The following is a 22,911-nucleotide window of genomic DNA, read 5'->3' on the forward strand; positions in this document are numbered from 1 at the left end:
TAGTCAAATAAAGACAAGTAGATACTATCTATAAAAGTGTCTACTCAATACTAACAAACTTTCATGAATAAAAAGACAGTTCTAAATTATGATGAGACTTGGAAACTGTACTTACGTAAAAGTGTAATTCGGAAGAGTAATAATTACGCTAAAATATTCGCAACTGCGTATTAGAATGTCTATTATTATATTAAACAAGTTTTAATGACTAATTACTATTTTGTTTACAGAGCAGATAACATCAAAATCGCTGTGATATCAAGTGTTTCACTACAGTTTGGTATCCTGAGATGCATCATAGAGTGTTTGAGTGGAAGATGGATTGATTTGTAACTATATTACCTAGAATTAAGTGACTGTATGATTAATTGGAAATGACGAGTTAGATTTACAGAAAAATAAGGGCGTTATTGATTGAAGGACAGTCAGAGAAAAATACAACTTAACTATATAAAAACAAATCCTGACTAACTATCAGATCTTATGATTAAGTATTTATAATAATGTGTCGCTATTTCGAATCTGTACCTGGTTGTTTTGGCAAAATCTACCCCCAGACAGATTTTGACAAACGAATACTGAATTAGGTTGGTTGGATTTAGACATTAACACTGTTGGATGCCGGCTCAATGGTTTAGAGGTCAAGCATTCGCGCGCAAGATCGAAGGTCCTGAGTTTGAATTAAACGTGCGGGATCGTGGGTGCTCACTGCTGGGGGTCCCATACCGAGAAGAAGTGGCCGCCCAGCGCTCCCAGGTTTTCATTAGTGGTCAGACGTTGACCGATTGATGATCTCAATCAAAAATACTGAAGCACTAAAGTTCAAATATCTAATGAAAAATTTTAAATTCAAGTTGTCAGTTTTTGAAAATAAATGATTACGAGGTTCTGGGAAACAATAAACAGATCGTTAGTAAACTTTAAAATATCCGTTGAGATGCTCTAAAAATGAACGTTACATTTAAACTACAAACCCCCTTAAAAGAGCAAGACCTATCATTTGACTACTGATCATCACAAATAAGTAGTCTGTCCAGTAAATTCAAGAACTGTGGTCATAAAAACTTTAACAAGATGTGGGGTATATTAATCTTATCCCCTTGAAAATACTCTCTATTCGTTTCAAAACATTTGTTACATCCATAATTCAAACATTCATCGAGATCTTTAGAGAGCAGAAATTTTAGATACTTCATCACTTAACAATTTTCTCAACCAAAAATATTTTCCGACAGCAGCAAAAGCAGATAATTTTTAGCAAATTAAATTTCATCAGCAGTCGTCTGGACTGTGAATCAATGATCAGGAAAAGCGAGAGATCACACAAGATTGCTTTTTTATCAATTATGAAGGTAGTTCATAATTCTTGTGCTGTATAATCTTTTTAGAGTTTACTGAGAAGCTCAATCTCGTTCATAAAGCTTTATTTTTTCTTTATCAGCCTATATTTATGGATAACCTGGAATATTCCATGAATTCCCTAAGTTTTTTCAATGTTTCAATTTACTTATATGTTGGATAGATCGTGTAGATCTAAATAATATTTAAACTGATATATTTACTATTCAGTAATAAATTTATTTAATGTAAGCTCCATTTTATTTGATCGTACAACTGTACATTATCATTATGTTGTTCTCCTAACAGATCATTCCCATTACAATTAAGGAGATTAACACTAAAAACAATTCCATACTTTTAAGACTAGTTTACTTCCAAGAATCATAGTTTAATTTCGCTCTAATTCCTAACAAAGGTTTATCCAACTATTGATCGATTGACAAAAGGAACATATACCTACTTCACACCTTAAATGTGTAGTTACATAATTAATTGAAAAAAGGTGAGAAACAAACTTCGATCTGTACGATTATATAGAAACAATTGTATCTAAGTTACTTACTTACTTACGCCTGTTACCCCTCGTGGAGGAACATAGGCTGCACACCAGCATTCTCCATTCAACCCTGTTCTGGGCAGTCCTTTCCAGTTGTTTTTCATCCTTTTCTTATCTGCTTCTAATTCCCGGCGTAATGTATTCTTTGGCCTTCCTCTTTTCCGCTTCCCTTGCGGATTCCAAGTTAGGGCTTGCCACGTGATGGAGTTTGGTGATTTCCTTAATGTATGTTCTATCCATGTCCAACGTCTCTTCCTAGTTTCCTCTTCAGATGGAAGCTGGTTTGTCCTCTCCCATAAAACGCTGTTGCTGATAGTATCCGGCCAGTGAATGTTGAGTGTTTTGCGTAAACAACTGTTTATAAATACTTGTACCTTCTTGACGATGGATGTAGTAGTTTTATCTAAGTTACCTCATCATATTAGAGAAGGTATACTCATCTTTATTAATATCTATTTATTCATTATAGAATTTAAAACAATACCAATATCATCTATTTAAATAAAGGAAAAAAAATTCCCTGTCATATTTATTCATTTCAGTTTTTTTTATTTTGATTTCATTATTGTTGTCAAGAGACTGAAATAATTTACTAACAGTTTTTTTGTTTTTTTTTTTAAAAAGGGGAGAAAAAATTTCAAATATAATTTGCCTTCTTCAACCGTTCTGATTATACACAAACATATACATATATATATACTTAAATATTAATGAATATCTACTTACATAGTCTAGTTCATTCATTTTATTGTCTATCACTAAACTGAGAAAGGATAATCTGAGTCATATTTTTCTTCCTTTTTTTATTTTTTGGTAAAACTTTACATCATAAATATGTTACTAAGATAATCATTGATGTTTAGTTATAAGTAAACAGAAAAAAATAATTTTCTTTTTTTCAGAAGTGAAATAATTTGAAAGAAATTTGCACACATCATTGGACAAACATCATTTTGCATGTGTGTGTGTATGTGTATATAAGACGTTTTAGCATGTCATTTACACATCAGTTGGATGTGCAAATCATATAGATATATAATCTTCATAAACTACATTGTATATCCATAGTTACTTATAGATTTCTTAATATATATCTAGATAATATTCTCTTTGTCTGGTTTATACTATTGAAATAGATATATATATTACTTTTAACTTGTTAGTAAACAATAACTAAAAAAAGAATATAGAAGTTTATGATGGGATGATTGGCTCGATGTAATAATTTATATTAAGCCAATGAATAGAATTCTTCATTCATTGAACATGTTCAATGGATTCAATAAAAAATGTAAAACATTGGAAGGGAGATGGAAATCAACACAATTATTAACTGTTTATAATAATAATAATGAAAAAAAAATCTATTTTGTTTTTCTCCAATTGGACAGACAAGTAAATAAATAAATAAACAAATAGATAACTAGTAGATAAGCATTTCAAATTGAATATTAAATAATGAAAATTGAACTTTGATTGTTTCTAATGTACTTCATGAAATATGGTAAGCAAAGGTTCGATTATTTATTATAACTATTCATTTAATAAATATATAAGAATTTTCGTCTTAATTAGAGCTAATAGTTTTACAGTATTTGGGCACCAAGTTGATGTAAAATATTAAATAGGAAGAATATATTTGTAAAATCTCAGTTGAATGAATTTGAAGTATATCCAAGGAAAAAAGCTTGGACCAGATTGCCAGGTGTAACGTTGGATTTATTTCAAATCCATTCGTTAAGGTTTTACAAACATATTCTTCCTACTTAATATATTAATTTACAAAGTTAATTAATTCTATAGAGATATCAGTATATCTTTTTAAGGATGATTTTTTTTCATGATTTACTTGTTAACGAGACTAGTAAGTCCTGGGTTCGAATCTCGCGAGGCGAGGTCGTGGATGCACACTGCTGAGGAGTTCCACAATAGGACGAAACGGCCGTCCAGTACTTCCAGGTTTTCCATGGTGGTCTAGCTTCAAATGACTCATGATTTCAACCATAAAATTATTAAAATCTCCACAAAAAACCCCTTCTGTTAGTTAAGAAACAAATGAAAAGGTGACTTCATAAATGTAGGATCTACAGAGCTACAGTTTTTTTCTCTAGACCAAATGAATTACAATTCAAGTATCTATATTCCAAACTTTAGTTAACTAACTAAATGATAAATATTTCGAAGTCGATGAATTTAAACACTGAATTATCAATATACATAGAAAATTTAAAATGAATTCAAACAGAGTCCATCAATGAGTTTTTAGTAGAACGAACCTGACTTTAAAGTTGGGTAAGGAGACGTTGCATAACATGAAGTAGTATGTAAAATAGAATAATATGTGGTTTAAATATTTAAGCATTTTCCAGAATAATTTTCGCCCTAACAACGATGATGACCATAAAATATCCGTTAATGAATATCAAAAATTTGTAAACGATTTTTTACTGGCTAGTACCAATTTTCCAGGAATTACTACAACTGTTATTTTGCATATTAGAACTCGTTACCTTTGAATTTCGACTTCTTTTTGTTGGCTATATTGAACGCAGAGACATGTAATCCATTTAAAGTGCTCATAAGGTTTGATTTTGTGTGCGAAGCTACAGTTGTGCATCGTTATTAAGCCGTATGCTCATATAAAACAGTACGGGGATTTGTCGAAATTGTAGAATCTTGACAGTTGAATTCACGACCATTGAATACTTGGAAGTACTGGACGGCCGTCATATCCCAGTCTGAGACTCCTCAGAAGTGCGCACCCACAATTCCACACCAAAAAAGACTCGAGTCCAAGACATTTGTTCTCGAGTGAGAACGCTTCAACCCCCTAGATCAGTGAGCCGGTATCCAGCAGTGTTAATGTCTAATTTCAATCAATCCACGATCTTGCGCAACCCTTCATTAGACAATGGATGAAAGATTGAGTTTGATCATAAATAAATTGAAGTTAGACATTAACACCTTTGTATGCCGAACCATTGGTCTAGAGGTGAAGAGTTCTCACTCGAAACCAAATGTCCTGGGTTAGAGTCCCTCTGATGTGGGGTCGTGGATGTGCACTGCTGAGGAGTCCCACACTAGGACGAAAAGGACATGCAGTGCTCCTAGGTTTTTAATGGTTATCTAGCTTAGATTGTGTTAATATAAAACAATTGTTTAGAGGTGTCTGATCGTCCTCACTATGTTAATTTGTGACAAAATCACTATTAAGAATTTAATGTTACTATATCCTACACTAGATGATGTTTAGTTGGTTTTCTTTAATCAATCAATTAAATTAATTTGTAATATACAGTATTATATCATACAATGAAAAATAACTCATTCCATTTTTAGATAAATAAAGTATACTGATACGTATAATTATACTGATATTTAGCTGGTTTAATCATGGTAATCTTATTTTCAGTTAACATATACAAGAACATATATTTTTATGAAAAACAGTCTGTACATCAGTAGGTATCAGTACCAAGTTTTGGTTTGATATTTTTTTTGACTATGGTTTTGATCAGTACTTCGTTCAAGTACTGCGTTCTCTGTTCATCATCACATTTCATCCATTCATTAATTTGATTGTTACATTACTCGATTTCAACCATAGAATTATACATTTCAACTTCATTTCATAATTCATATTTAAGCAGTTGATCTAGAAAGTTTGATTACTTAAAGTCATGTATCTATTCAACTATTTAATTGTAACATACAAAATAAAAAAAGTTTTCTTTCTGTGAATAGTTGTCTAGGGAATCTATAATGTGACTTTTGTTTATTGTATTTCATAATTTTTCTTTCGGTCAACATACATCTATTATTTTATATTACGATTAAGAAATATTATTTATCAAGTTAATCATTATTACTGTTAAGACCTGATAAGAGATGAAAGAGGGCAGAACCCTGGAAAAGGGAACATATATATAGTTCATTTTATATTACAGTAATTGTCTAGTTAACTTACTGAATATAAATAGTTAATAAGAGAGTGAATTTCCGATATATATATTCAAAGTTAATAACTGAAACTGGTCATCAGGTTGACATCAAGTCAGCATTGGTAGTATTGTACAAAAGCCTTCAAGAACGCGTACTAAGGTTTATTGAGGCCTTTAGTATACGGAAACTGAAACCCTCTTTATGTGTTCGAGAACAATTTATTCTTACCCTTAACCTAACCTGGTAATGCCGATTTATTACTCAGAGTGGTTATCACATTGTTTTTGTGTACTTTATTTATTTTCTTTCTTTGTTACGGCTTACCTTCAATCTGTTTAGTTGACCTTTTAAATTTTCATATAAAAATGTCTTAACAAGTATGTTATGTGTGATCAGATTGTTCGAAATGTATTGCGTAAATATATCACATAATTCTGATAAACTTTGTCTTCTCATTGCATTATCGTAATAACATTTTACTGATTATTAGATAAAAAGAAAATCCATGTATCGTAAGCAGAGATAGATAGTGGCTAGCAATGGAATCCAGGACGCGCGTTTCGTCCTATTTGGAACTCGTCAGCTGGATGTACCTTCATCTAAGTGTTGACGTGCATTCCAGGACTCAGACCCTGTAACGTTCACTTCAAACACTATTGCGTTATCCACTTAAATACAATATCAAGTGAATTTAAACTTCACCCCATTGCACAACCAAGTGGCTAGAAGGACTCAGTAACTAAGTAGATAACGCAATGGTGTTTGAAGTGATCGGTACCGGTTTTGAGTCCCGGAGTGAGCTTCAACACTTAGATCCGGGTACATCCAGCTGACTAGTCCCAAATAGGACGAGACACGAGTCCTGGATTCCACTGCTAGCCATTATCTATCCTTGCTTATAATCTTTGTGAATTAATGCAATGTCGCGGCAATATGCACAGTATGCACATATACCAATAAAAGACTGGTCAATTGCAGTCCTAAACATAAAATGAAAGTTTCAAGTAAACAATACCAAGTGAATTTCATATTTTCATTCTTTAAAATTTATCTTAATCATCAAAATTTTATTTTATGAAATAAATTTCCAACCAAATTTTGATTGAAATTGATCGTTAAGTTATACATTCTTTATTTAAGTGAATCGTATTTCAGTTGAGTAAATAAAAGGTAATGCGCTTTTTTTAAAACATTTTCATATCATCATTTCAGTCTGTTATTGTAGAACTAACCATTTATTGTTGAATATATATATATTAAGAATAAATATTGTCCACTAATCAGTGAAATTGGTATTTAAGCGATTTTGAAGTTTACTAGATACTTAGGGAGCATTTATCGTTACTAGAAATATATATATGTGTTACTGAGGTAACGAACCAACCTAAGTTAGATAACCACTGAGAGGTCGGTTCACGATCTAAATAGAATTCAACAAACTCCACAACCCTCATACTGATACAAATATATGTGTTTAATACACCATAATATTTTATGTAATATTTTAACTTTACCAGTGGATGGATATAAGAAACAACTCATGGAGTTCTAGCAGAATGCCGTGATTAGTGGAGCTAAACTGTGCCGAGTGTGTGGGATATGGTCACGTCATGCGATGGATTGATTGCTATAAAACGTTAACACAGTTGGATGCCATGTCAGTGATCTAGGAGTTAGGTATTCGCACGCGAGAGTGAAGGTCTTGGGTTTGATTCTCGCGTTCATGATTGTGGGAGCACATTACTGAGGAGTTCCATACAAAACAACCGTCCTATGTCTCGAGGCTTTCAATATTTGTCCAACTAAATCCTGTTCGTGATTAAAACTATGATAATATTGAATATGTTTGCTTTTCTTTTTTTGTAGCCTGGAACAGAATTCAAATTGAAATCATCTAATGAAATTCATTATGATCAATATCATCAACTATTAAATGTGGAAAGAGAATTGCCAGAAAATTCAAATTCACAAGAATTATCAATATTCAGTGACAAAACAAATATTGGGCCAAATAATGTTAACAATAATAGTGGTAGAAGTTTTCCTCAAAAAAATTGGTTGAAGTAAGTAAATTTTTAACCCTGCATCAAAAGATTTGCTTGCAATAGTCGAGTATTAATTGACGAATGACATACAAAAAAGAAATTAAGGGGGTTTTTTTATCTCAAAGTTAGTCGTTAAATACTCTAATGTTAATTTTTATCCACATTGAGCTAACCAATGTGCTATAATGAGGGTTGAAGTTGTTTTGTATATACTATAGAGCCTTGCAAAACATTTGGCCATATTTCTGGAAAGATGATTTAATCTAGCTTACAGATAAACTGCAAAAGAGGTCCCCGTCGGCCTTGATATAACGACAAACGATGATACTTGACTGTAAAACTGTATGAATTCAAATGAAAATTTTGTTTATATTTTAAGAAGAGTATAAGGTAACATAACAATTATTGAAAACTCTTTTATATTTAATGTCTATCTGATTGTAATTGGATTTGTGGTGATAGTTAACTTCAAGTTAGCAGTACTTCGCAACCTGTTATCTTTATTCAAACAACATCTAATTATAATAATAAAATAATTAATAACCCTTAATTAAGGAGAATCACTGATACCAAGTTAAGAGTTCTATTGATTTTATTTAAATCCAGTGCCACATTGTCATAAAGATTTCCCCCAAAGGTCAGATTTATAATTCACTTTGTTTCACCGATTCTCAGCGTTATGTGAATTCAAATTATTTATAAAGTTGACATAATTATCAGTGATGATAGTGAATGAGTCGAGACAGGAAATCTTTCTTAATTTAATTGATAACAAACTTATACATAAACTTAATTCAGAAAAGAAGTATAAACAAACTAATCATTTTAAAACTTATTTGATTAAGATATAAAATGCAAACATTTACAAGATCCATGTAGTTGTTAAGGGAAAAGATGTTAATCTGATGAACAAACGAATTATACATTATGTATACATACTACTTTTTATTATCCTAAAGAAGGAAAGAATAAAGATTTTAGTAGTATAGCATAAATTCACTTTGTTTTGTTTAGTTCTCATCCACTGCTTATAGACAGTAAAATTTAAAAACCATAATTACAAAATGGTTTCATATTATTCATATGAAAGGGTTTAATTGAAAACTGACATAGTTACATATCAGTATAGTAAAACAAGAGTGTAGATAAATCTCAGAGACTAAACTAATATATTTTGTAATGAGGATGATTGTAAGTACCTGATGAGTACTAAACAAAATAAAACAATTACGTGCTATTCTGTTAAAATCTTTGTTCTTACTCTCTTTTCAAAACTATGCATTATAGCCCGAGTAAAGTAGATTGAATAAGAGAGATATTTATTGTATGATAGTGATGCTTAGCCTTGAAAAGAAAATATGTATATTAAAAAGATTACCGAATCAAAGAATACAAGAAAAACCTTGTATGTATGTATAGTTTCGTATAATGCAGCAACAGTTATTTAATTTTAAGTATGCTATTATCAGAAGGGTTTTTTGTGGAGATTTCAGTAATTTTATAGTTGAAATCATCGTTTTTAAAAACAAATAAACTTGAAGTTCTGATTGACAACTAAATAAATGATTTCGTTATGATTTCTAAGATGATCACTTATCAAGATCTGTTATAACTATTTCGGAATTTTTACTTTTTATTTACTAGTTAACAAAATCAGAGATTAGAGTTGTAGATAAAAAACTCAAAAACAAGTGGTAACCAAAAAACACAGGAAATTTGGTATCCATGCTCATGTATATACATTTTATTACAAAGAGGATATCTTAGTTTAAGTCGTATACAAATAATTATATTGTAAAGTAATTCCATTGATATTTTTAAATGACCATTAGGACTAAATAAACTGACTGAAGCTTCCAAAATCTTCTTTTAAATATAAAAAAAATCTTAATTCTTATGAAGATACTAGAAAACGAATGACTATTTCATTCACTTACTATTGTTTGTTTGAATCATCCCATTGATGTTTAGGACTGCAAATGGTCACTCTCTTATTTTTTGTGATTATTTTTCTGTTGTTTTTCTTTTTAAAGTAAAGAATATTTAGGTAAAAAATTTATTTTGCAAATACCGTAGGGGGGACATAGAATGTAAATGCCAATCTTAAGATTTTTCCATTCATTTATTATTATTTCCTTATTTACTTCAAGTTTATTATAAAAACCGTTAGGGACTGTAAATATGTGAATATTTTGGAAACATAAATTTACATGTAACATATCCTTTCTATGGTAGTTAAGATTTATTGATAGAAAATACAATGAAGCCTCTAAATGAGATGAGTCGATACCGATCGTGAAGTATAACGCTGGTTATTATCAAGTAGCGGCATCAACACAATAGTTTATTTATGGTTCATAAAATATGACAATAAGATCAATGAAGATACAGAATAAAATGAATTGGAATATCAGAAATCGTTAAGAGTTTCTTCACCAAATAGTGTGCTGATATATGGCTAGAATGTAAGAAATTCCGATAGTGTAAATGAGAGTAATATATACAAATAAACAATAATTTTTACAAAGTTAGTGACCAACCTTTACCATAACATACAGCAATATATGCATACACATGTATGGAAAATATTAAACCGATCAAGATAATTTACAGCTCTAAATAACAACGGAGTCTATGATTAAGGTGGATGGTGGCTAGTAATGAAATCTAGGACGCGCGTTTCATTCTATTTGGGACTCGTCAGCTGGATGTACCTGCATCCCAGGGTTGATGTTCACTCCAGTGCATCCAGCCGACGAGTCCCAGATAGGACGAAACGCACGTCCTGGATTCCACTACTAGCAATCAATCATATGTACTTGTAATACTCGTGACTTAAGGCAATACTGACGTAATCCGCAGAGAATACACTTATTCCAATAAGAGACTGATTAAATGGAGTCCTAAACAATAAATGGAAGATTTCATCAAACAATGTCAAATGGATTCTATAGCTAATTATAATAAATGAAAAGTACAAATCGATAATGAGGTGATAGGTATAATAGCAAATAAATGAATAATAAACAACATGATAATATAAACAAACGTACTGACATAGAAAGTAGGTCAAATTAGTAACATCCCGTTAACTCTTCCTTGACTGAATAAGGCTTGATAAATGATTCTATTAAGTTTTCACAGATGTCTTCACAATTGGATTCACGAGTCGATCACTGATGTATTTATTTATAGTTCCCCCCCCAACTTTACGTGTCGCCTCTTCACTCCTTACGTTGTTTAATTTGACTATTCGTATACAACTGTCATTACGTAATTATGTTGATTATTTTATTATTAAGTTCTTTTTTTTTAAAGTTGTAACCTACATCAGTATATTTGTTCATGTTATCATGGTGTTTATTATTTATATATTTACTACTATATACCCATCACCTCATTATCAATTTGTACTTTTCGTGTAATTATACTTAGTTACGTAATTCGTTTTCATTGTTATCATAGAGTTGTAAATTATCCTGATTGGATTAATATTTTACTTATTTGTATGTAAAAATACATACGTATTGCTGTATATTGGGGTAGAGTCAGATAAATATTATTATTAGTAGTAGCTTCATTCAATATTATGTTTTTGGTACAATATCGAATTTTCAGCACAAAGTATTTCAGCAAGTTCTTGTATCTTATTTCTTGATCGATATTGACGATAAATATTGAGTGAACGTCAGATATTAGCATTTCAGAAGTCGACATCTGAATAATATTTATTCTTTTCAATGGATATTGCCAGCCATCACGATGTCTCCGACTGTACTTTTTTGTAACTTGTACAGCGAAAGGTCGTAAACTTTTCACCTGAATAGGTTATGCAATTAATTAATGATCTGTGAAAAAAAACAAGGAAGCAGAAAACTTGTTGAATTGTCTAGATGGCAAGAACAGGTAGTCCAGATATTCAAGAAGGCCGTCCGGGTGTTATTCTGCTACTTGCTTTTCAATAATCATAAGTGACCTTTTTTCTTATGTACAAATGCAATAAAACTTATCTCCACTGCACAAAGCAGTGGCTGTCTGGATTTGATAGCTAAGTGGATCATTTTAAATGTATGAGTCTCGTTATAAACATCAACGCTAAATTGTAAGCATACCTAGTTAGAGAGTCCCGCCTGGGAACAAATGCTTAAAAGTAACTAATTCAGTAACAGTAATTAAGATAACCGAGAAAGTTTCTAAAAAAATGTACCTTTAAATTTTGACTAATTATCATTATATTTTAATAATTTTGCGTCAAATATCTGTTTCAAAAAAACACTTAGATCCCGTACAAACGTCATACATATATTTTGGTCTCTCTCATAGTTTACGGATCTGAACTAGTGCCAATCAATCATAATCTCAATACAACTTTATATATTTCAAATAATGGAATACTGACTTCAGTAGACATATCAGAAATGAACTGAATTAATTAATACGATGTTGAAAAAACTAGTGGCACGTACATTTTTTCATCCAATGATCAAAATATTTCTGTGATATATTAAGATCACCTATTTGCATTTTGATAAATTTATTAATTAGAAGGGATTTTGTGGATCTTTCAGTATTTTCATAGTTGAGGAGTCCCACGGGAGGACGAAACGGCCGTCCAGTGTTTCCAAGTTTTCCATGGCGGTCTAACTTCAATTGACTCATGATTTCAGTTACTTGAAATAAACACTTCAACTTGTAATGGAAGACAGGGTGATCCTGAGAATAATTTTATTTGTCTAACTAATTGTATTGTGTAGATTATTATTAGTAAGTGAGAAAATTACACAAGAAATTATCTGAATCAGTTTATCTATGTCGGTAATATTAAATGCAGCTAATGTACGATACTTCTTCAAATAGGGGTGTCTTTATCAAATAACAGTTGAATATGTCTAGTGTGAAAAGTGTATGGGAAGAAAATCTTTCAAAGCTGTTTTGTTTTAATTTATTAGAATATTTTCTTTGTACGAGACCTCCCAATTTGACATAGTGCATCTAATAAATATTCATTTGATTTTCATTGGTTTGTTTAGGAATATCTACACATTTATTCTGGTGTTATGTATTAAACTTTTGAAGACAGCTCGAAACAGATGTCTATGTATTAAAGTTTTTATTCATCAACGATTCATAACACTAACGATTTATTTGAAAAACATCTTCTATGCATATAATAGGCTATGTCAATATTATAACCTCACAGTCGATGTTGATCTGCTGTAGGACTGAAGAATTGAAGGTAAATGAATACATAGTAGTTAACAATATCATATGGTCTGGTAGTTAGCGCGAACTGAATTCAGTTGACCAGGTTGTAATATGGCCACTAGTCTAAGTTACTTTTTATTATTATGTACAAGGTTTTCATGTTATTCAGTTGAAGGTAAGTGGTAAGAAACCAATATTTCTTCCTAATTGACATTCATCAGCAAGGTGTATCAATAATCTTTTGATCCTATTTTAAGCAAATACCATGGAAACAATATTTCTAGTTTTAAATTCTAATGTACATTATTTACTATGTTTATTAAGACACTGTCAGATGGCTACTTTTTAGTAATCTATTCCAATTTATTAGTTTCATATTTCAATATGACTATTCAGTCATTCATGTGTACAATCAATAATTAAAGATGACTAGAATTGAAATATGTCTTTATTTAAATTCACTTGGTATTCTTTACTTGAAACTTTCATTTGATGTATGGGGCTGAGATTGATCAGTCTCTTATTGGCATATGTGCATAGTGTGTATATCGCCTCGATATTGTCTTAATTCACGTCATTACACAAGCAAGTGGCTATCAGGACTCAGTAGCTAATTGGATAACGCAATACTGCTTGAAGCGAACGGTACTGGGTTCCAGTCGCAAAGTGAACATGAACTCTGAGATTCACGTATATCCAGCTGATGACAAGTCCCAAATAGGATGAAACGCACGTCCTAGATTTTTTAGTTGAGAAATGGTGCGTGTTCCAAATGCGGCTCACCATTATTGTAGAAGCCAGATCTGGATCCAGTTGGATCATATAAATGATTGTTGTCAAAATATACATCCTGTCTATCCACGTATATAATACATGACTGAATCCGCGTTGATGAATAACGAAATAATATAAGTCAAATACGAGAATGGATTTCGAAGACATATATTTTGTACACTACTTTATCTGGACAGGAAATCAGAGGGATGAAGCGAATAGAGGAGAGCAACGCGAAAATGACATGCATTGGAGATGGCGGGTAAGCCAACTCTCTTTAATCAAGCGTTAATCAATATTTATAGTCAGATAAAAATAAATAACAGACATGTGATGAATAGGATAAGAAGTGTACACACACACGCTCATAAAAAATAGGGTTAATAAGTGAATAATTAACAAGGTCGAAACATGACTCAAAATGGATAGGTAAATTGGCTTGTACAGAAGCAAAAATAAAGTATATGGGGCTTAACATAATAATCGACACTAGAATTCTACTGATAGCCATTATCCGTCTTTGTTTATAATTTCTGACCAGTTGCAGTCCTAAACATCAATGGGAAGATTCAAATAAACAATACGAAGTGAATTTAAACTTCACCCCATTGCCCAAGCAAGTGGCTATCAAGACTAAGTACCTAAGTGGATAACGCGATGGCGTTTGAAGCGAAAGGTACTGGATTCGAGTCCCAGAGTGAACATCAACTCTGAGATGCAGGTACATCCATCTGACGAGTCCCAAATAGGACGAAACGCGCGTCAAACTGGATTCCACTGCTAACCCCTATCCATCTTTGATTTCTTCATTTAGTTTATATTGCTTTTTTAACTGCTTAAATTATTAGTTTCCATACTATTTTTAATTGAATTTAATACTTCCAATTATGAGATATATTTCTTTAAATAAAAAAAGAGCATGTTTCATCAATATATACATATTCCTTCTTTTTTCTTACAGGCTAATCATACTACTATTAATTTCTATTTGTATTATATTTCCAACAATTTATTTTCTATGTTACACTTTCATTCATTGTCATACAAATAATCTAATGAATAATAACAATAATAATAATACTACTTATATAAAGAGTAATATAATTACATCAGAATCAAATCATAACCATGATTCTATATTATCATCCATTAATAATAATTATAATATTGATAATTCATATTTAAATCCATCAATTCAAACAATAAATGAGGATGAATATAATTCAATAAAACAAAATAATAATAATAATATAAATTTAGATTTTGGTATTTTTGATGAACCAAATAATGAAGAATATCAAAATGTTATAAATTTTTTAAAATTAAAATTTAATTCAATTTATGCATTTAATTCATTCATTAAAACAAATAAATCATTGAATAATAATAATAATAGTAATAGTAATAATAATAATGATAGTAATGATAATAATAATAATAATGGAACATTATTTGAACCACTTAAAATGAATTACTTATGGAGCTTAAATTTATATATACCCAATAAAAAAGAACGATCAAATTATTTCAATTCATTATTACGTAATAATAATCATAGTAATAGTAATCATAGTAATAATAATAGTAATGGTAATAATAATAATAATGGATCTAGTTCATTCGAACGATATGGTATAGCAATTATATTATTTGGTTCATATAAAATACCTAAAATTAAAGAATATTTAATTGGTCCATTAAAACAACCAAAATTAATAAAACTTTTAAATATTTATCCATATTATAAAAGACCATTAACAAATATTGAATATAAAATGGTATTAGATTATTTAACTATACAAACCAATCGTATGAATCATATTATTATGGAAACATATTCAGCAAGTTATTTTATGTATAAACCATTACATAATTATTGGTTATATAAATATAATAATACATGGTTTAATCAATTTAATGAAAGGAATTCATTATGTCAAAAGTCAATTCATAATAATAATGATAATACTAATAAAGGAAGACCAAATTGTTTAATTCCTATATTTGCTTCACCAATGATTACAACAGAAGCACCTGAAAGACGTCGTATTTGGATAAGATTATGTAGACAAGTAACTCCATTTATACAATATCCTGTAGATATTCAATTTCATGTAAGTTATATTTATACTACTCGTATATAAATATATATTACTTATTTACGCCTGTTACCCCTCGTTGAGGAGCATAGGCCGCCCACCAACATTCTCCATCCAACTCTGTCCTGGGGCAATCCTTTCCAGTTCTTTCCATTTAACATTCATCCTTTTCATATCTGTTTCTATTTCCCGACGTAATGTGTCCTTTGGCCCTCCTCTTTTTCTCTTCCCTTCAGTATTCCAAGTTAGAGCTTGCCTCGTGATGCACTTTGGTGATTTCCTTATTATATATATGTCCGATCCACTTCCAACGTCTTTTCCTAATTTCCTCTTCAACTGGAAGCTGTTTTGTCTTCTCCCATAAAACGCTGTTGCTGATAGTATCCGGCCAATGGATGTTGAGTATTTTGCGTAAAAAACTGTCTATAAATACTTGTACCTTCTTGACGACGGATGTAGTAGTTCTCCACGTTTCAGCTGGCGTTCTCCTTGTTGTATTTGAGAATCTTGCTTTTTTCTTTGTATATATATATATATATATACACTTCATTCAGTAGGATAAACAAATAAACACTGATATGTTTGATGTTAATTACGATTTCTCTTTACTCGGTAAACGGAACGAAGTTCGATGACACAGTGACATGACAGGCTATTTTCTAACCCGTTTTCCCAGGCCCCGCTAACTAGAGTGAGAGGTCCAAGACAAAGTAGCAGCCGAAGTACAAGCAATCACAACAGGAAGAAATCAAGCGTATATATACAGCATAAAATTGTCCTTGAGAAGCATTACAAATAGCACACTAAAAAGATATAACGGACAAATAGCGTTTAAGATATTTCCATGTGGCGAATACGACTCGAAGGTGAAAGGAGCGCTCTTGGCGCGAAAACAAGGAAATTCAAATTTTCAAAATAAAATTACAAAAATAAGTAAGCTCTGGGGACTTAACATCCCCAACAAACACATACTTCAATAATCATTTTTCATATTACGAACATTTAAAATGTTGAGGAATTTGTCAAGTTAACTTCAGTTAGTAATTGTAATCATTTGAAGAACTATGTAAAACAGAAGAACATCAATTTCTTTCTTTTTAGTTTAAGACTATTAAGAAATAGACATGTACGACTCTATACAGAAATGAACTTAAGACCTTTATTTCTTGTAGCAAGCAAGTTAACCAATAAAGTAAAACAAATTATGTGCTTATTGATGACTAACTTCAATATGAGTTATAGACATTTTTATGAGAAGTTTGAAATGCTAGCTATCGGATCCCGATTAAATGGTCTAAAAGTAAGTTGATCAGCACTAAAACAGAAGGTTTTGACTTTGACTTTAATATTTTTATGCAAAAAGCTTACTGAGTAGTTCCAAACTAATAGAAAACAACTGTTTAGAGCTTTCAGATTTTCGATGATTCAATCATTTGAAAGAATATTTCATTTTTGGAAAATAATTCTGTTTCTTTCGTCAAATTTTTTTGCAAGTCTACACATATAAATGGAATAATGTCCAGTTATTAGAAATCCCCTTTCTCATGGTTACTAGTGTTTATCTCATGATTAAACAGTGTCGTGTAAACTTGTTAACGATCAACAAGAAAATCAAGTCAGCGGAATGTAAAGTGAGGATGTGTAAGTTTCTTAAAAACCTAACCACCATGTTTTTCGTACATTTTAGTAGTGGTCATAATACTTCAACGGATCTCACTTTCAGTTTGGTTTGCAAATACTAGACAGTCATTTTCAGTATTTAGATGACAATTTTGTTATTATGGTTAAATGTTTCAAAAAAAGAGAAGAACAGCTGACCAATGTAACTTGACTTTAAATTCTTCAGCTTATGAAGTAATAGTATATTTCGAAAATACTTTCGAGCAATCCACTTTTTAAAGCTTTATGCAGTTATCGTATAGATCTAAATTAGCAGATATGTTCATTCAGACACACTTCATCAGTCAATGAGTCATCAAATGAACTCCATATCTTGATGAATATATTATTTAATCTAACCTGTTCGGTAACATTCTTCTAATACATATACAACCTAAGGTCTAAGCTTTATTCAGAAACGTAGGCAGTGACTAATCATAATAAAGCAATATAAGGGATTATAGTACTATAGAATGTAATTTCGATGATAACAATGGATAATTATCACTTCACCTGTTCATGCAGAACAAATGATGTTGGCAACAACCAGTATTCGTTATTAAAAAACCTTAGTGTTTCATATCAATAACGTTATATCCCTTCGTTTACAATATCTTTGGCATTTTACCTACTTATGTGATGAAGTTTGGACTTTATTTACAGAAGAAATATTTATCTTCACTTTGATATTAATCTATTACTGTTGTTAACTCTATTCTCCTATTTTATTTGTGTGCGCTAAAGAAGAGTTTCAAAATAGGGCAAATAATGAAGAAAATAATCATCAGAGTATATTAAACATTTCAAAACAGTTTGTGATATCCAAATGAAAAAAATAAGCTTTTTCTCACAAAGGCCAAATGAAATTCGCCTTTGCATATATGTGAAATGAAATTATTTAATTGATCGAGACCTAAAAACCTCAGGGATAACTTGCCTTAATACGAGACTGAGAGACATGGGTCTAAACATGACGAGTTTGCATCATTTACCTCACATTTGGAGACACACTTTTCTGATGAGTACCATTTAACAAAAAGCATAGGCTTAGGTCATTTTGATGATTGCTTTTCAACAGACATCGAATAATAACTGTATTGCACAAAAAAGGTATCAAAGAAATTAATTCGCCCCATTACCTTTTAGTTGAAAAAATCAATTTCTGCTGATGTTTTGGTTCGGCAGTAAAATTGTACAAAGAGTTATTTAATAATACGTAATTGTCAATAAAATTCTGTTAGGATAAACTACCATCATTTTCAAAGCTTTAAACCTCATTCACGGTATGGCTTTTTAGTAGTACATTTATTTGATTCAAATCGTTTGAATAAGCGAGCCAACCCGAAGAAAATAAACAACTACATTGAGATCATGAATTGAACTAAGTTAGATCATAGTCTAAATTCTGGGAGAACTGGATGGTCGCTTCGTCCTAGTGCGGGACTTTTAACTTGTGCGCACTCAGAGCTCAGCGCTCGAAAATCGAACTCATACATGCAAACACCTAACTTCTAGACCACTGAATCGATATTCAACTGTGTTAATGTTTAATATCAACCAATCCATGGCATTAAGTGACCATTTTTCGTTGCCTTCGTTGAGTAACTGCTTCAGATCCAATACAGTTTAACTCTACTGGTCACAACTTTCAACAAAATTCAACATTCTCTACAAAACTATATTGAAGGAGAGTAGGTTCGCAAAAAACATTTCTGAGTTCTGGTGAGTTTAGGAGTTTGCGCACAAGACGTTAGACCTCGAGTTCGATTCCAGAGTCCTCAGCCTTAGGTACACACTGCTGGAAAGTTCCACACTAGGACAAGACGGCCGTTCAACGCTTCCAGGATTGCAATGGTGGTCTGGCCTAGATCGGTTTATAATTTTAAGGAAGTCTAATAATCTCCAAAACCGATTACTAATAATGTTTCTACGCTTTTACTGCAGACATGAAGTCTTGATTTATTTATCCCAGACAAAGTATTCCATGTTTAACAAATCCTCTAGTTCATATTAATACAATTGGTTTATCGCCTAATTTGATACGGATGTAGTTTTAACTGATATCAATTCTAAAACCTCTATAAACAGATTAATGTATTGGCGGAAATTTCCTGGTCATTTTCTGAACTAACGGTGAATACAATTAATAAATGAACATAATCTTTAGTAATAGAATTCTACTCTAATTAGACGGTAACTCGTATATAAATAGCAGATGCAAAACGCCGGAAAACTGGATTTTTTAAGGACCTATAATCAAATTATTCGAGGGTCAATAACTTTTTGGACTGAATGGCCTGAAATACAGTTTGTTGAACAACAATTCTTCTTAGGAATATGGTTTCGAATACATATACAGGTTATATATATATATATATATATATATATATATATAAAATTTAGAATTCTGTAATCTGTATAATAAACATGAGCATATTTTTCCATTTAAATATTTCTATTTACAGATCGATCAAACATCATTGGATCCAGATGAGTGGGAATTATTGGGTATTTGGTTTCAAGGTCAGATGTTCACATCAATTGAAGAACTTTTAAGTAAATATCATTCTGGTGAATTTAAAGTGATCAAGCATCCGTTTATAGATATGTATCATAACCAGTTAAAGCCGGGACCCAATCAACAATCCACAACACATATCAATGAATTCATGAAAAGTAATTCTGAAACAGCTAATCGTAAAAGCAATTTAATTCATGTAAACAGACGTCGAATTCAATATGACAGATGGGATTTTCATGTAACTGTTAGAAGAGATACAGGACTTAGAGTATTTAATGTATATTTTGCAAATGTTAGCTTGATATCTGAAGCTGGTTTAGAGGAAACAGTCACTTCATATTGGGGTAAATCTCCATTTATGCAAGCAATGACATCATTAGAATCAGTGTTTGGAATAGGCGGTATGACTTCAGAATTAAGTCCAGGTTTAGATTGTCCTAAAAATGCTATCTACTTACCAGTAAGATTAATTGATTCAGGTGAAACTGGTCCTAAATTGATAAAAAATGGTATTTGTTTATTTGAATGGAAAACTAATCCTTATCATGGTCCAATTAGACGACATTTTGAATTTCATATTAATGATTATTTTGGTGAAAAAAATGATGCAAAATACACAAATTTTGGTCATGGTATAACAAGTAATTCATTAATTGTACGCACCATATCAACATTATTTAATTATGATTATATATTTGATATCATTTTCTATTCATCTGGTGTAATTGAATTTTCAGTAACACCAACTGGTTACATCCATGTTGATGTAGAATTAGATCCTTTTCAATATAATTTCAAATATGGTTTCCCAGCTGTAATCAATCCAATCTATATGGTTATTCATCATCATTTATTTCATTTTAAAATTGATATAGACATTGTAAATAAGGAGAATTTTATTAAAGTAGTTAAAATTCATGGATCATTAACAGAAGATCAAATAAAGCTTGATCCCTTACAACAAACAACTAATCGATCAAATGGATCAAATGATTCAGAACTATTATGGTTATCTATAGATATTCCTAAAACTGAAATGGAAGCTAGATTTTCAACAAAATTTGAATTTCCTAAACAATATTTAATTTGTTCAACGAATTCTAATATGAATGGATCGTTTAATAAAACAAGTCAATATTATAGAAATGATAAATGTTTAGTTATTGTTAATAAAGGTCAAGTTAAAACAATTTTCAGTGATCAATATACAAAATCTTTTGCTTGGTCCAGGTGATTATTTCTTTTATTTGTAAATTAACATTGTTATTAACAATGAAATCAGTGAATTGAGTATCATCATGCAAACGTTTTATTTGTATAACTCAGGCATATAGTTGGCGAATAACTCTTTGAATGTGTCAGGGGTATAATTCCTCACTGTTACCATGAGTGATGTAATACTCTAACTTATCGGAGGTAGTATAAAAGAATTGGCAAGGCATTTCAGTTGACTAGGAACTGATGTTCATAGCTTTCAATCTACTAATTTATAGAAAAAAAACTAGTACCTCAAGAACCAACTTGATTAAGAGACAAATTGTAAGTCGTCACATAAACATAGAAATTTATAGGATGCGTGTATGGAATGTTTTATGTCATAAATTAGATGATTTATTGGACCAGGAAACGTATAAACACTTATGTTTTTTTTCAAGGATTTATCATCATGTTTTAGTTTAACAATACCTCGAAATTATTACAATCCTTCCAACGTCTTTACTCTGAGCTATAGAAATTTCTTTATTTATAAACACATCTTTCACATTACTACTGTAGTGAACAGAACACAGGTGGGGACGATCGAATGTATTTAAGCACAAATTACAAACTCTCTCACTAAATTCTAGTAACCATACAATGAACAGTTAATTTGCAAATTAACAACCGATTGTCTCAATCTTCACTGTTCCTTCTGTAAATATCAGTTCATCTTCTCTAACTCCATTGTTCACGCATTTTCCTACCGATTGCGCTTCATTTCAGTTCTTCCCTTATCGGTCTTCTGCCAAAATACATTCTATGTTTGACCATCACCATATACTACTTATATGGATATAAGTAGACCACACTATACTACTTACCCAAATCAGTTCTTCACCTTTTTTATCTTCATACTTTTAATGAAGAAGACAAATTTATGAGTAATCAAATATGTTATAAATAAAACTTACGAAAATGAATGATGAAGACAGAAATAAGAAATCGAAAGAAATTATTGATAAATTGGATTTATTCCTCAAAAAATTTTTGTTAACATTCAACATAATCGGCAACATTGATGATACAAAACTTCAAATAAATGCAAACGGTGACTTACTTATAAAGTGTGTATGTAATTCGAACATATTCTTGGGTATAAAAGAAATTGGTTGAGTTTGACGGAACTGATGATCCCTGACGGATTCGATACCGTGTCACCCAGCTTCACAGTCAGAGACGTCACCACCGGGTTATCCGGGCCGCCCTCCCACCTCCCCTCTTCAAAGTCCCTTGTGCAAGACCTTTTACTCGGGTCCACTTGAAACTTGGTTACGTCATTCCTTTTGAGTTTCATCATTCTTGAAGGTTGTGCTGTTTTGCCCTTTCGCCTTTTATATCTTCTACATTCGTTCTCCTTAGGGCTTTTTTGAGATGGATCCACGAGCATTCGAAAAAGGAGTTGGCTTTGTGCGACCAATGTTCTGTCATCCCTTTGAATTTAATTTGTATTTCTTATACACGTCCCGACATTTCTCCGGACTAAGTACAGTACATTTTCAATCAGACGTT

General features: G+C 31.2%; 1 protein-coding gene across 1 annotated transcript; it reads left to right on the forward strand.

Moving 5' to 3' along the window:
- Nucleotides 1–1,346: 1,346 nt before the first annotated feature.
- Nucleotides 1,347–21,376, forward strand: Smp_017610 (putative copper/topaquinone oxidase; the record flags this gene model as incomplete). Its single annotated transcript, XM_018799032.1, has 4 exons — nucleotides 1,347–1,352; nucleotides 7,706–7,902; nucleotides 15,788–15,977; nucleotides 20,087–21,376. The coding sequence occupies 4 exons, from the start codon at nucleotides 1,347–1,349 to the stop codon at nucleotides 21,374–21,376; spliced, it is 1,683 nt and encodes a 560-aa protein (XP_018650862.1).
- Between the last annotated feature and the right edge of the window lie 1,535 nt (nucleotides 21,377–22,911).

The sequence above is a fragment of the Schistosoma mansoni genome, chromosome 3 (genome assembly GCF_000237925.1).
Source record: "Schistosoma mansoni strain Puerto Rico chromosome 3, complete genome".
Classification (NCBI taxonomy): Eukaryota; Metazoa; Platyhelminthes; class Trematoda; order Strigeidida; family Schistosomatidae; genus Schistosoma; species Schistosoma mansoni.